General features: G+C 55.8%; 1 protein-coding gene across 1 annotated transcript in view; it reads left to right on the forward strand.

Annotated features, from left to right (window-relative positions):
* The first annotated feature begins 1,227 nt into the window (after positions 1 to 1,227).
* LOC119111150 (homeotic protein ultrabithorax) overlaps positions 1,228 to 15,665 on the forward strand; it is a 112,941-nt gene continuing 98,503 nt past the window's right edge. The window contains exon 1 of the mRNA XM_037234979.1: positions 1,228 to 1,806. Within this exon, the coding sequence (XP_037090874.1) occupies positions 1,344 to 1,806 (463 nt within the window). The 5' untranslated portion in view covers positions 1,228 to 1,343. The remainder of the gene's footprint in view (positions 1,807 to 15,665) is intronic.

Below are 15,665 nucleotides of genomic sequence, written 5' to 3' on the forward strand. Positions count from 1 at the left end.
TTATAGACGGAAACGATGAAGGGAATGCTGAACGCCCACTCCTCTCCTAGGGCATGTCTGATTAACGCTGATGGACTTGGGTTTGATAGTGTATGACAGCCGCATTCGTAATTAGCATGTGCGCATGCCTTCAGATGTAGCGCACTACAAAGTTGTGGCTTTTAATATGGTGATGTTAGCATCGTCACAACACAATCCCCGCTGGCCGGCGGTTCTTGCTGCGCGAGACCCCAGCCTCCCACCGACGCCATGGGAATTATGCGGCCGACCGGGCCGCAGGTTTTTGTGCTCTGCGGAACCGTTACCATTAGATTTATGACTTCTGAAGGAGGCGTAGAAGTCTTCAAACGCAGCTAGTCCTGAGCGAATGTCTGAAGCTATTCCTAGCGGCATTTGTAAATATTTTAAGAGCACATACGGAAACCGACTTTATCATCGGTGCCGGAAATATTGTCATTCAAATATAGTCTCTTAGCGTCCACGAGTTCCAAATTTGAAATGCATTCCTGACGCTATGACGTGGTTGCCTGCCCGATGTCTTTTTGAACTTGGTACTCAGTGCATTTCAGCAAAAGGCAGCATGACGTCAAGGGATGATTATTTTTAAATTCGCAAACTCCTCTTCTCATCATTTTTAAGCGAAAGAGATGTCTATTGTTTAATAAGACTAGCATGAAAAGAGCATCACAAAATGTGCAGTGCACTGCCAAGCATGCTCCAGTCTGGCATGCTGCATCAAAAGTGTTTACCTAGTGATCTCCTTTCTGCTTCCTCAGCCCATAGCTGCGCCTTCAACGTTGCTCGAAGCGGCTGTCATTAACTACAGTTAGTCATGCTTTTTTGCTTGGTATGTTGCCACGTCAAGTATAGGTACGCTACACACATTTCACACTGCACATCTATCTCACGTGAGCCTCTCTGACCTAAAGACCTCGTCTGCTGCTGCCATCCCCCAAAACGCAACGACGGGGCGAAGGACAAGTTTCAACTTCCGTCGCTAGGGAGCTCTGCAGGCGCGGTATCTGGCTCCGAACTCCATGGGAGCCGCTGTGACGTAGCGGCACTACAGTCTCTTGCGCACGCAGCTGGGGCGTTCGTCGGTCTGTGACGCTCGGCTCTCTGATTGGCTGGAAATATGCCTTCCGGGTTGGCCTTGGATTGTTTACTGTGGGACTTCTCTAGCAGTAAAATTTTATCCAGCACATCGTAGTGAAAAGTATACTCGTCAAGTAGTGGTGATCGTAACTTAGTGGAAGCGGTTGGTGGATGCGCGAGTGACTTCGGAAATTTATCCAGGATTCAGTGCGAACTGCTCGCGGTGCGTGTCGCGTGAGCGGTGTGACATGGGTGATAATAACATCGCGCTTCGTCCGTATTTCGAACAGAGTGGATTCTACCAGAGGAGCTCTGGCGACCAGGGCTACCCACCCGGCTTCCTCGGCTTCCCCAACTACAACCAGACCCGGAGTCAGGAGTCGCCCTTCAACGACGCGGCCAGTGCGTGCAAACTCTACCCCACGAACGATGTGTCGGCCAACGCGTACAAAGTCGACTGCTCCAAGGAGCAGAACGGCTACAGTTCCAAGGACCTGCCCAGCTGGTCGGCATCTGCGGCGGCCGTGGCCGGGGCCGGCCGGTTCCCGGGCTTGCCGGGCGCCGCCGTTGACCCGAGCCGGGATCGGCAGGCGGCCGCCTCCAACTGGCTGGTGGCCTGCAACCAGAACACGGGCCAGCAGAGCTCCCAGCTGGTGCAGCAGCCCAGCCAGTACGCCACCACGCCCATTTACCCGTGGATGGCCATCGCAGGTGAGTCGCGAGTCGCCCCGGCCTCCCCCGGCCGCCGCGACGTGCCGCCGCCCGCGCCTGCCGGATTCCTTTAAACTCATGTTCCTTTTGTTCGTCGCTTTCCGAGCCATTGATGCGGCCAGACCTGTTTTCGGCCATAAATAAGCTGCAGGCCATCTCCCCTCGGCCGGGCGCATTTGGCTTTGTCGGCGGCCCCCCGCTTTCAATCGGTGGAACGCCTGTACAAAGCTAAAACGGCTCGGCAAACCCCTAAATGGCTCCTCTGATCGCCAGCGCTCACCAGATTTTTACAAAGTAAATTGGATCGAATTCAGACTTAATCAGACGCAGGAAAATGGGAGTTGAGGCACTACCTCATTTGAATATAATCTCAGTTATTCTCAGATCGACAGTGGTGGAATGGATACAGACCTGATGCCCTAAGACTGGAATAAAATCTTACCATGCTCATTGGGGCCAGAAATCCAGAAGCTAGTGTCTGGCACTCCTATTTTGAAATGCTGTCCGACACCCCCATTTCGGCCGTCATGTTATGCATATTTTTCGCAACTCCTTCATTGGATATAGCGTTATTTATGAAGACGCATTGACAGTTTAATTTTTCAGGCAGAGTTTCTGCTCCGGCTTTTGGCCGTAATTTAGCTGCGCCGTGAAATTAAATTTATCGCTCTTGGAAATATACCAAGAGCGCGCAGGGCTTAGGACAGAGGAAACACTGGGCTAGTGGCGGACTTTTTGCGCAACTCAGGCCTGGAGCACAATTGATTTTCGGTTCATGCCTAATATTCTGCCGCCGTTACTCATCCCGGCCATAATTTAAACCTCCTTGCGATGTCATCGCGGTCCGTCTCCAAAATGTTCAGCGACATCGTTAGACTGAAATACGCCGGCGGCTCGTGGGCGTCAGCCGGTGACGCGGCGCCGGCGCTGGCTGGCGGCTTATCGCGACGGCCGGCCGGCAGCCCGGCCCGGCGCGTCACCACATTCCAGTCGCGCTCATCGCCGCCATCCGCCCATTGACCTCCGCCAAACGCCGCACCGGGCCAGCCTCCGAAACCGGCCCGGTCGTCTGACCCCGCTCCCACCGTTGATCAATGGCAAAAAGGCGCGGGCCGCAATTACCGCGTCTGATTCGGCGCCTTTAACTGCATAATTACAGCGTGCGTAGCTGCGGTCGTCTAAGCATCGCGCGCACACCGTAACGGCCGAGCCCGATGCCGTAATGCGTCGGCGACGAGCCGGCTCGTCCATTATGCAGCCGTTGCGTGAACGCTAAGTGTGCGTGGCCGCCTGTTGGTTGCTGGGCAGCCGCCGTCGGATGGCTTTATTACAGCTCGTCCCAATCGCGGCTCACCTTCTGCGTTCGGAGGCTGGAGCGTCGCCGGTGGCCGCGGCGTCGGCCAATGGCGTTGCGCCGCTGGCACTTACACGCTCAATATTCATTAGTATTGACACGAGTGGGCCGTAAAAGTTTACCCAAACACGCGTTTTATTGGTGGGATGGCCGTTACGGGTGCCGGAATTAATCTCCCGGCGTGGTCCGGCCGAAATAAGGGATACGGGGCCGGGCGGCGGGCCCGGCTGGACCCGGCGCTCCACGACTCAGCGGCTGGAAAGGTCGGCCAGGTAGCGGCCAGGCCTGGCGCTCTGCTGACCGAATGATAGTAAGATAACGAATGGTAGCATGGTGTCTGAACGTCCACCCACCGCACATACGACGTCGCGGCCGTGTTCAGAACTGGTGCCAGGTGACCGAAGCTCGGTGGCAGTCCTAATTCAGCAACCGACCACACCATGTTGGAGACCAGCGAAGTCGCCTCCCGGCTTGCTGGCTCCTTTCTCGGCCTTTATCAAGTTTGCCACATTGTTTCAATACTGATCAATATATCTTAAAGTGGCAATAAAGCGGTGATAAAATGTCTATTCATTACATGGTGATTTCCAAAGTGACATCTGAAATGGGCCCGGCAGAGCAGTGGGGACTCTGACGGCGATTTTTCATTGTTATTACTTAGTTTTAGTTTCCATTAGCGCGCTAGCACATGAAATATGGTCTCCCCAATGAGAAGAGGCCAGACATTTTGAACGGCACGCGCAAGACCATCGCGACAAATTGAGCCCAGTCTGCTGAGAGAGGCTCCAACTTCTGCAGGGCTGAGGTTTCTGGTGTTCTTTAACTCGTCTTAATGCCCCTTCCGCGCAGAGAACCCAATTTGTTTGAGTGTAATTCATTTGGACGATTCCCTGCTCCAGAAGCCCTCTCTGCTACATATACTGGGTGTCAGCTAATTGATACAACGATATGGCGCGGCCGTCGGAAATAAATTTTCCAAAGTGAATTATAAATGCCCAGCTTGCGTGGGCAGAGCTATTTCCAAGTTGAGCCTGCCCAAGCGCTGTATGGGAGTCATAGTCTCGGCGCCTTCTAGCCATCTCGAAGTTCAACTTCATAGCAACTAGCACTCGCCGCATCGATATATTTTGTACACCAATTTGACTCATGGCAGGAAAACGGCTGTTTACGGAGAGATCGTGAGAGGGAGGCGCCCACACTCGATCAGCCTTTTTGCCTCCTGAGCGCGCTCAGCGGGGCGTCAATTGTCTTGTTCCGGTGCGAATTGCAAGAAATGGAGGGCAAGATTTACAGCGGCCGGCCCGCCGCATGTTTTTGCCACCCAGTTTTAGTCGGAAATTCGGCCGTAAATCATCGCTTTATAGGCTGAGCCGTCTCCGGCGTGTCCGATCGGCCGGCCGGACCACGATGGGATGGCCTTTTCTTGTCGCCGCACAAAGAACGGCCGCTGTCGTCTGCCCACCGTCTTGGGACCGACCGACCGACGCACAGCTGAAGTCGGGGGAGGGGGGAGGGGCCGCACGCGCGGCGGCGGCCGCGAGGCGCGCTCGTCGACCGCGCTCGCTGCAATGCAAACAGACGGCGCCGGCAGCCGCACTGTCCGGTCGCGGCTCGCCAAATTATATGGTATTACTGGTAGCGCCGTCCATCACCGCGCGCTGCGTCCCCCGGAGCGTGCGTCCGGCGGCGGCGGCGGCGGCGGCGGCGGCGGCGGCCGCGCCGGCCACACCCGGCCGCCGCCGCCGCCGCCGCCGCCGTGTCGACGGCCGGCGACCGGGTCGCCGCCGCCGCCGCTGCCGCCGCCCGCCCCGCCCGCCCGCCTGCCCGCCTCTCGCACGGCGGGGAGCGGCCGCCCGCGCCGCCCGCCTGCATATTTGTAACGCATCGCGGCCGCGGCTTTCCATATTCGTGGCGGCCGGGTCGTAAAGCGTTTTAGGGCGGCGGCGGCGCCGGCCGGCGGTCGCGCTCGACACCGCCAGGTGCACCGCCAACCTGCAAATGACGATCAATGTAAATGGTACCGTCAACGAGCCTCACGAGGCCCGGTCAGTTGTGTCCTGTGCCGGCCGGTCACTACGCGCGACCGGTGACAACACGCCGCGACACGCGAACAAAGACCGACGCCGCCACGCCCTCCTGATCTATTCGCATGCGGATATTTAGCAGAAGCCTGCGTCGTCGCGGGGGGGGGGGGGCTTTCCGGATGGCGGTATGATGCCGCGCCTTCGCGGCGCCGCCTCTCTGGGAAGATAATCTACATAACAACACAATGAGTTATTCTGTCTCTGGCCGCCGAGCCGTCACGTGTTCTGGAGCGAGGATTAATTGTGACCTCGTTAAGCACGGCCGGGTTAAGTCGCCGGTCTGACCGGCGCGGGCGCCGCGGGGCGCGCCGCGCTGCCCGCAGATGTTTCGCGCGCGCGAGTCGCAGTCAGCTGACGTCCGCGGCCGCCGGGACCGTGGACAGCTGTCCGCGCTACGGTTTATTTTACTTTGAAAACAGCGGCGCAGATCACAGACGGAGGAATTGCCGTTCTGTTTGAGCGGACGCCCTGCGACTTGAAAGGCGGCGACCGGGCCGGCAGAAATATGCTGTTTATTTTGAGTCAGCTGAATTTGCAAGACGCTGTTTAGTCCACGTCGGCTGCAAATATAGTGTTGTCTGGTCTGGGCTGTAGGCTGACCTGGGCACATCTGTATCGTGTGTCGGTATGACTCGCCTGGCAATAATCTACGATGATTTCATATCGCATTTGATTTATTCGTGTTTATGTTGAAATGCATAGCAGACCGGCCACGACCACACGGGCCAGATTTCTTTAACGGATTCATCTAGATGTGTTGGCAGCTCACAGTGAACTGGTACCCTCTATGACCCGTACTTTGGTCGCCTGCAAAATGGAGCCATTCTCATTCGAACGCGGATCAATTTCCCTTTCGGAGATTCGGCTAAATACTTACTCTAAGGGTAGGTCGAACAAGGCTACGACACAGGCTCGTCCTAAATTATTTTGTCACATAAATTGTGATGGTATGTGAAACGGGAGATTTATCTTCACCATAGGCCGTTAGTGGGATTCCGGGCTAAGGGATAATTAATTTGTAACTGAAGACGAATTAGCTAGTTTCAAATGAGCAGCTCGACTGGGAAACGTCCGCGTGCCGCTTTTCAGGGCATTGCTGAGCTTGGAGACTTCATCGTTAAGCCTCTAGCGAATGCAGAAGGCAGCCCGGTGCGCCCACGTGAATGCTTTGCGTCGTGCGATACTTTTGTTCCGTCACGAAAAGAGCGACGTTCACCGTCTGTTTACAACCCAGTTGGGTTTCCGTTTTTATGGCGAGTGGAACAGCATTGTCTTCGTTGGAATCGACGTTTGAGCGATAGTTTGCGGGTCTTTACGGGTGCTTTCTCGACCATTCTGGTTGCGTTAATGGACCATGATGGGACACCTCCTGACATTTAATGTGCCATGGCACATTAAGTGGCGCAGAAAAACCAGGGAAAACGTCAATATGCCGCTTTCAGTGGTCACAACAGCGATGCCGCTAACTTGGTCTATTTGGCAAATGACTTCGCCTTCTTAGCATGTGAGTTGGACAAGCATTTTTCCAGAGCAGTGCGCTGTCTGGATATCCGAGACATGCGTCTGGTAGCGACATGCCAGAAACACTGGGTCGCAAATGCTTTGTTACGGCCGTCGTCATCGTTGCTTTCATCTAAGGCCTCAACAAACCAGCAGCTCGCAAAGCTCGACCTTAACCCGTCGATGATTTCACTTTCTCTGAAACGAGTTGGCCGCGGCTGCTGAAAAAGTCGTCCTCTCCCGCTCATAAATTACGTGTTTTCAGAAAACTCATTAGGGTATCTTCAGTTACCACGCCATTCGTTACTGCGATGAAGAAATGCCCTCGCCCCCATTAAAATATCCACGCCTGCGACATACGGGCCGGACTGGGAAGACTCTACGCCTGCCGTCGCGCCGCACCCGCCAGGACCGGCAGGCCGCGAGCGACCGGCGGCCGCCAGCCGGCGCTGGGGCCGGCGACCGGCGGCACAATGAAGCCAATAGAGCATCAGGGCGATCAAAGCGTTCCGACAGTAGACGCGAGCTGCGAAGATCGCCGCAAAGGGGGCACAGTAGCGCGTGGCGGCGCTAGCAGCCGCGCGCAGACGGGAGGATGCATGTCTGGCTATTAACTGGCATAATTCTTCAGAAATGGGGTGTCTGCTGCACTGAGTCATAATTCTGCCCAGGCAAGCTGGGAAGAAAGAAGTCCGCCGTTTATTTCAGATACATTAAATGGACCATAAACGCCGTTGTAGGGTCATTTAGTGTTGCCGGCTTGATGTTTATGCCAGCTTATGGTTTCACCAGGGTGTCCAAAGGCGCTTGTGACTTTTGCATGCTGAAAACTCGTCCTCAGGGCGGCGGATAGATTTTAAATTCGGCTTCGTCGCTGAAGCTCCAAAAATTCCGTCAATGCTGACAAACGGCCTCGTCCCAGGAGGCCTGAACGCAACGGATGTCGTTACATAAGCGGAATAGCTGTGGAGTGGGCTTAATATCGCCGTGCTTCTGGCGCTTAAGTGCCCGTGCTGCTGACTCCACGTTAGTTAATCTTTCACTTGGCTAGTTTGGGCACCAGATGGCCGTGTGGTTTCGGTCTTGGCTAGTTGAAAAGATATTCCGGCCGTAGCAATACAGTATGACGCTTCACGCATGCCCAGATATGAAGTTTACCCCCACAGTTCTTGACAGTCGGGAGGACACCGGGTTTAGCGCGATCAAAGGTCCATCAAACAACATACATTTCGCGGTTGTAACGCCGCATCATTAGCGATCCACTGGGTGTGCCGGAATGGGTGCTGCCGACTGCCGCTACACGTGCAGTTCTGCTCGAGTGTGGCGTCCAATGGCCATCAATTCATATACCGACATTGTCCCTCTGACCCCTCCTGGTACTTTTGGCAGCCTGGAGGAACTCAACCGGCTTACTGGGCTGCCTTCGGCACGTAATTAGGCGTGATGAATATAAGCTAATGGATTCGAAGAGGCCATTACAGCATGCGTTATGGCGTGCGGTCGCGAGAGATGAGTGATTGGGGAGGTTGCTGAGCCGCATGCATACCTTTTGTGCTTTGTGGGTGACTCACCGACCAGCTCGAGCCATTTCCGTCGCGCGCGGTTGAAGCGGACATTGAGCCCAGTTGGAGGCGTTTCACATTTTGGACTGTGCCGTAAGTGATTCAGGAGAGCCGTCTAAAGCTTGCGAATGGGGCCTCACGATGAGCTGGTGCGCTACAAAGATGGGGAAGTGGCGCTGCATCGAAGGCAAATACTGTGCTGGAGAAAGGGCACGACATAAATTATGGAGAGAGCCAGAGAGCATAAATGTGAGTGATAGAGAGGAGGAGGAAGAGAACGTGAGAAGCCAATGGAATTAATTGCCTATGCATTTGAGCTGCAACACGCTCTACGTTGACCAATGTGTCCCCCTCACGCGATTCGTGTGAAGCCGGCGTCCAGCCAGCCGTCAAAGGCCTCCCTGACTGGCAGTTGCGTCCCCTGTCCATGAGCCGTGCACCGCCGCTTCAAGGCTCGCAGACCAGGCGGCCTACGCGTGGCGACCCCTCCCCCTTCCCTGTTAAACGGGCCCCGATGACATGTGGCGTGGTCCGTCCCGACCGTGCGGCGATATTCGAGCGTAATGATGCCGCGATCATTCCGGTAATTGCGGGCGAGCGCAGATGATTGCCGCTCTGTGCAGAGTGAAATTAAGTCGGCGACCGGACGACCCGCCACAGCGCGGCGCCCTCCGGTGCCGTGACGCAGCCCATAAAACGCGGCCCCGCCGCTTTTATTTGTCTATCTACCTATGGGCGTTCATGGCAGTTTGGCGGCGGCCGCGGGGGCACGGCGTGCGGCGCGCTCGACCGAGTGACCGCGCTCGGAAACGGGTCGCTGTCACGGAGATCGGGACCAGCCGTCACCGCAGCGGTGCTCCCCGACCCGGCCGGCGACACGGCCCGTCTCACTCCCCGGCGCTCAGCGCGTGCGGCAGCGGACTACGCCACGGAGGGGCGTCCGCGCCGAGCGGGGCCGCGGCGCGCCCAGCCGGGAGCTGCCGATGCCGCGCCGCACCTGAGACGCGGGCGGAGCGCGATCGATGACTTAATTCGCGCCCTGCCGCGATTTAGCACGCATGCTGCGGCGCTCAAAGCCCCGCCCGCGTCTGTTTGTTTACGGACGGCGCTGCGCCGCCGGTAGCGGCGCCTCATGCACCTGCGGAGCGGGGTGCGCTGGACGCCGGCGGCCTCGTCCCAGCGGCCGGCACTCAGCCGGGCCGTAGAGCGCTGGGCGCAGGGCGGCCGCGCGCGGCGGCCGACGCGCGGCGTGCACGGAATGCCCGCAGGCGCCCGCCGGCCCGGTGTGACCCTCCGGCGCCGTTCGGACGCCCACCGGCGGAGATCTCATGCACTCTCCGTAATAAAAACGGGGGGACGGGGCCGGCGGGGATGACGACGCGCCTGCGGTCGCCGCCACCTGTCCGGCGGGGCCGCGCCGGTCGCCGTCGTTGTCGACGGCCGTGCTGTGGTGGCCGAATGGCCCGTCGGCCACGGCCAGTGGCTAGCGCACGGCATGCAGCGGCGCCGGCTGATTTACGGCCGCCGGCGACGGCCGCGCCGCGGCGGCCGGCATCGGCGGCTAATTCGGAGCGGACGCGACAGCGGCGCGGCTGGACAATTAATAACTGGCGCCGCTAAATCATCGCGCGGCGACGCACGGGCGACGCGGCGATCGATGGCGACGCGGCCCGGCCCGGGCGCCGAAATCCGGCGGCGCGCAGACGCCGATTCCATTTCAGATAAATCGGCGCCGCTTACGCGCTCCACAAAAGCCGGCGCGCAGATAAGGGAGATTTACAGGTCGCCAAGAGCCGGCGGGACACGGGATGCATCCGACACCGGAAGAGGGCCGGTGCGGTGTCGGCACGTGCCACGTCACCTGGCGCCGGCCGCCGGGCGGGAGCGGGCAGGTCCGCATCGCAGGCTCGCCAGGCGAGAGCGGGCAGGTCCGCAGCGCCGTCCGCCGGGCGGGAGCGGGCAGGTCCGCGACGCGGGCCGTCGGGCGGGAGCGGGCAGGTCCGCAGCGAGGGCCGCCAGGCGGGAGCGGGCAGGTCCGCAGCGCAGGCTCGCCAGGCGAGAGGGGGCAGGTCCGTAGCGCCGTCCGCCGGGCGGGAACGGGCAGGTCCGCAGCGCGGGCCGTCGGGCGGGAGCGGGCAGGTCCGCAGCGCCGTCCGCTGGGCGGGAGCGGGCAAGTCCGCAGCGCGGGTCGTCGGGTGGGAGCGTGCAGGTCTGCAGCGCGGGCCGTCGGGCGGGAGCGGGCAAGTCCGCAGCGAACGCTCGTTGGGCCTCTGGTGATGAGGGGCCGCGGAAAAGTGCGGGCGGAGAGAAATGGCTTGATCCGCCGCTCTCCACGAAATGCCATATTGGCTGGGGCTTTTACCGAGTTATGGAAGGTTGCGCTCCTGGAAGGCGCAGAGTTGTTCCCTCTCCACTTACTGTGCAGGAAAATTGCGCGCTTGTGGCTGGTGGTTGCATAATACCTAGGTATAGCATTATGTAAAGAGCAAATTCATCCTTATGATACTCGCAAAATCTTTTGAGCGCTTGGCGTGTTTGAGCCCATGGAAATTGACGGGCTTCCGTCCTCGCCCGCCCTTCATGTCCCATTTCCCATCCAGCTCTATTAGCCCCTGTCGCTGAACGCTATGTCTGTGGTCTTGCGCCGCCCGCTGTGCCCCCGGCTGCAGCACATCACATTGCTTTAATTACGGCGGGCTTTAATGAATTCATGTGCACTGGCTGTCCCGACAACCATGCACGGAAAGCGCGGCGGGTTTAATAAGCATGTCGCTTAATAGCCCCGCTGTTGACTTTCGAGGCTAACTCCCGCAAACCACGAACGAACTGTCGCCAGGACTCAGTCGGCTCATGCAGTCATTCACGGTCCACTGCATGCTTTGTGGCGGCTCCCTTCCGTTTCAGCGCACGCCTCTTGTGTTTAAATGCTGTGCTAGGTGCGAGTAAGATGGGTAAGTAGTGTGTGCCGTGCGAGTGTTAACCGTGCGATTACGAGCGCCTTCGCTTTCAGCTGCCGCAGCTAGCACCCTGCAGCCTCCTGCTTTGCCTTTTTCAGTGAGGCTGTCGAAAGGTGGGCGCTTTTGCGCTTGGTGAGAGTGGTAGATGTAATTGGTGCACGAAAGAGGCAAAACAAGGGACAGATTCGCCGGTCAGCCTGCAATGTTGGCTCAACTGGCGTCGAGAAGAACGTTTGCAATTTTGGTGAACGGCGTGCATCGCAATTTTGGTGAACAGCTGGCACAAGTGGAGAATGTCGAGGACATTGGCACCGAGCAGGCGGCCAGTACGAACACTCTTCGACGAAAAATGTTAAACTCTCTTGACTTTGACGGCAGTTGTTCTGGTAGCTGGCACATCTGACATGCCACATTTTTCACCTACGAATACAGTGCAGTCATTCCATTTCAAAATTAATGTCGGCCATCATTCCCGGCATTGGTCTTTCATGCACCACGAAACCGCATGAAGCCTTCAAATCAACTCCCCATGATGTTGAATCTTTTGACGGAATCGTGACGCTCGTTTCGCTTCCCCGCGACCGGGGAGCGGCGGGCGTGAGCTTTCCAAGCCAGCCACCAGGCGACGCTAGCTGCCGCCGCGCGGCGAGGCAGCTGGCTATCCTTCGAATCTCCCGCGCCGGGTCGTGCTGCCATCTATCGGGAATCAGCTCAACTGACGAAGGCCGTGCGGGAGGATATTCCGGACGCCGGGTTCGAGCCCCGAGTTGATCGAGGCGGTTGAGCCGGTGCTGAATTTTGTGGACGGTCTCTTCTGGGCAGCAGGATGGCATACCCTCAGCGTAATCCTTTTGGGCCAGATGCTAAGGATGACAATGTTTTCAAACCAACAGCAGGCCGTGAGAAGGTGCACAGCTCCTGAAGGTACGGCAGCAGTGAGAAGTCAGCGCAGCAGGGGAACTAACCAGCAGGTATCCCCACTTCCACGCCACTCCCATGTTATCTTGGTCAGCCATTTGTATGCTCTCGGTGCTTCTTGAATGGAAACAGAAGCGCTCAAAATTCTCAGCCAGTGCCGCATACATTTCCACCCTAATACGCCACTGCAGATAGAGATTACAATGCTAATAATCCAAGTGTTCGGCTATCAATATTGATGAAGATCGCAAGCGTCGCGATACCTTAGAAAATGCTTGGATCGGTGAAATTGTTCTGCGCTAGAAACGAGCCACAAGACGCCCGATCAAGTGTGTAATACTGCACCACTTTACCATTTACGTCCATGAATGGACTACAACAGCAAACACCCGCCTGGCGCGGCGTTTTAATGACCATTAGTAACACTATTACTGTTCCCACGTGGCTGGTGTCTTTCCGAAGAACGTATAACACATTTCAAGCACCATAATGTTTGGCATTATATATTTATAAGTCATGACGACTCGCGGACTGGCATCGCTCTACAAATGCACTGCATCTTGCTGGGCTGGTAAATGGCGTCATTTCGAGAACACTTAAAGCTTAAAACAAGGCCTAGAATGTCCCTCTACGCCCGTTATGTCAATACAGCGCCCATGAGCCATTCACACATTCTGCCTTTCACACTAATTGTTCCTTCCATGCGATACTTATGAAAATATTGGCGTCAGTAATACATTTAGGAAATATTGACGCAAAGGCCGAGTGGCGATTTTAGTAGCATACACCAGTACGTTACCAGTACGAGTCCGTGGCAGGTGATCACTATCAAGTGGCCAGCATTCGTATTACCTGTTCGACAAAGGACGTCGGGCATATTCTGAAATGACCTCGGTGACATGCTGTTGCGGTGAATTACGTGCTCTTAGAATGCTGAAGATTGTCTTATCCAAACACTTTTCTGGACATATTATGGCTGAGAGACAACGGCCAAGTAGCGCATTATTAGTCATCCGTGTGTTTACACAACGCCCTCCGTGATGGATGGATTCCAAATTGAGATTTTCGGCTGACACCACGCTTGAGCTGAAAATAGTCACGAATAGAAAGATTCTGGCTGTTTGAGTACCACATCATAACGCAGCGTTCAGATCGAAATGCGTTTCGGAAATATGTTTCGGCATAATGGCGTTGATAACGTATTCATAGGGGATGTCTGCCACCCAATCTGGACTGAGCAGCTCTTGGAAAATGAAATGCATACCAAATAAACTTCGACTGCGGTTGCCATCGGTTCGCGGAATGCGGCGCCATCGCAGAGCTGCCTATATGGTTAGTGTAACCGATCAATCGCGAAGGCGCCAGTATCTTGTGCTGCCACTGCTATTTGCAACTTAGGTTCTTTCAACGCACATGCTGATGGTAGAACATCTGCAAACAAAACACATACGCGCCACTGCTATTGCAGTGGCTTCATCCGAGCACCCCTGCACACGTTTACGAGTGAACTTACGACCATTACTGCTGGTAGGTGTATGATACCCTGCCATGAAAAGGTCAGGCAGTGCTCTTTCGTCCGGCCATTAGTGGCATGAGTTTTCTCAATTAGCAGATGCACGCCTTAATTGTTGTTGGGAAAGCACTTCCGAACTTCTGCTGATGGTATGGAGTCTTGGCTTACGCTATGGTCGGCTTTACTTTGTCCAGACGCAGACCCCCTCGCATCGAGATGCTTGCGGCCTCCTGTTGTGGCAGGCAGATCAGTATCCAGCATATGTTTCTGTGACTGATCAGTCGGCATTCTTCGATATCTAATATGCGGGTGGTTACAACAAACAGAAGGAAAGCAGACGTTTCTTTCCGGAGATTGTGATCGTTTTCTCTCCCGCACATCGTTTGAAGCATAGAAAACTGCTCCACGGCGGCTATCCGTATCCATTGGCGTAACTGTTGTAGCAGACATGCCTCTGTCTTTCATTGATCTGCAAAGGCGACCCCCTCTCTCTCTCTCTCTCTCTCTCTCCCTTTCTCTCTATCGTTTCCATGCAATGCGTCAAGGTGTATGTTTACCCAGCGGATAGGCAGGCAAAGGTTCGGAAATATCCAGCTATGAAACATTCTTGAGAAAGTGAAGGTGGAGTCATTATTCGGACTATCGTCCTGTCAGTGCTTTGGCTGACGAGGTGAGTGACGAAATGTCATGGACGATGCAAACATCAACACTACTGCCAAAGACGGCATATCGCTAATTGCTCTCTTGTGCCAACATCACTTTCCAGAAGCCCGTAAAAATTTCCCTTGAGGCACTTAAGTAAAGATATGGGTTCAGCTCACACCGCTGCCTAACCCCGAAATAGCACCCAACCCGATCGTTCGTTAACGTCCATTCGTTCTGGCTCTTTTGTTTTCTCTTCTCATCAGTCTTCTGTCATGGTCACATCTGAACTTCCAGGGAGCTTCACAGCTGTGCAGGAACTTTTAACATCCCAGCTGGGGTGAGCAGTAAGCCAACCCCCTCCCCCCCCCTACTTCCTTCTCGCCCATACATTGGCCAGATATTTCCGTCTCTCTTCCTGTTACCTATGAGGCAGGTTTCCAAACATGGTCCGCTTCGGCCACTCGTCCTCGTCGAAGTGCTATTGTATCACATGGATGTAAATACTGTCTGCTTCAGTGCCGTCTTTGACATCCCGGAGCCTTGGTCAATGTGGAGTTCCTTTGTAGCGAACGTCTGTTGCTCGGGTCAGGTCGCTGTTTATTTAGGACTTTGTGTTTGCTCAGCAAGACGTTGGCCATCTGGCACCTTTTGAGTCACCTTTACCCCTGGTTTTGCGGGATGCTGATTCTCCCCCTCCCCCCCCCCCCGTCCTCTCGTTTGCCCACATTTCCGAAGCGTTCCATCTGAGGGCTGCTCAAACGCTACATCAGATAAATACTTCAATGGAAAGATGCTCCAATGGACAGGTAAATGCTCCAATTTGGTATGTCCTACCTAAAATTGGCACCCTGGTCTCCTAGGGAGAGCGGCAGGTTTTATTTGTGAGAGATATGCTAGAACAGGCCGCGACCTTCTCAGATCAACCACCCGGAGATCTATGTCTGCTGCTGGTAGCTGCCGGTGGACCGAAATGAGCTTTGTCGTCATCGAATACGTTGCGAGTAACCATCGCCTTTCTTTATTAATAACTTAGGATTGTGATAGTTGATGGTGATGGCCTGCGAGGAGCGTGGTGTCATGATGCAATGGACGTTGGTTTCGGAGCTGATGTCACCACATTGTCCTCATGTGATAGTTGTAAACGCATTGCTACCACGTTATCGGTGGTAAATGCACCAGTAATGCACAGGCGGATACAGGAGGTGACAGGGACCAGTCCAGGAATAGCATTGGTGTGACAAGACTTTGTGACAATCGCTCTGTGGAGCCGGGTTCCCCACAATCCAGGCCCCGTGGAGCCAGGTTCCCCACAATCCAGGCTCTGTG

The sequence above is a fragment of the Pollicipes pollicipes genome, unplaced genomic scaffold (genome assembly GCF_011947565.3).
Source record: "Pollicipes pollicipes isolate AB1234 unplaced genomic scaffold, Ppol_2.1 Scaffold_7261;HRSCAF=8764_pilon_pilon_pilon, whole genome shotgun sequence".
NCBI lineage: Eukaryota > Metazoa > Arthropoda > Thecostraca > Pollicipedomorpha > Pollicipedidae > Pollicipes > Pollicipes pollicipes.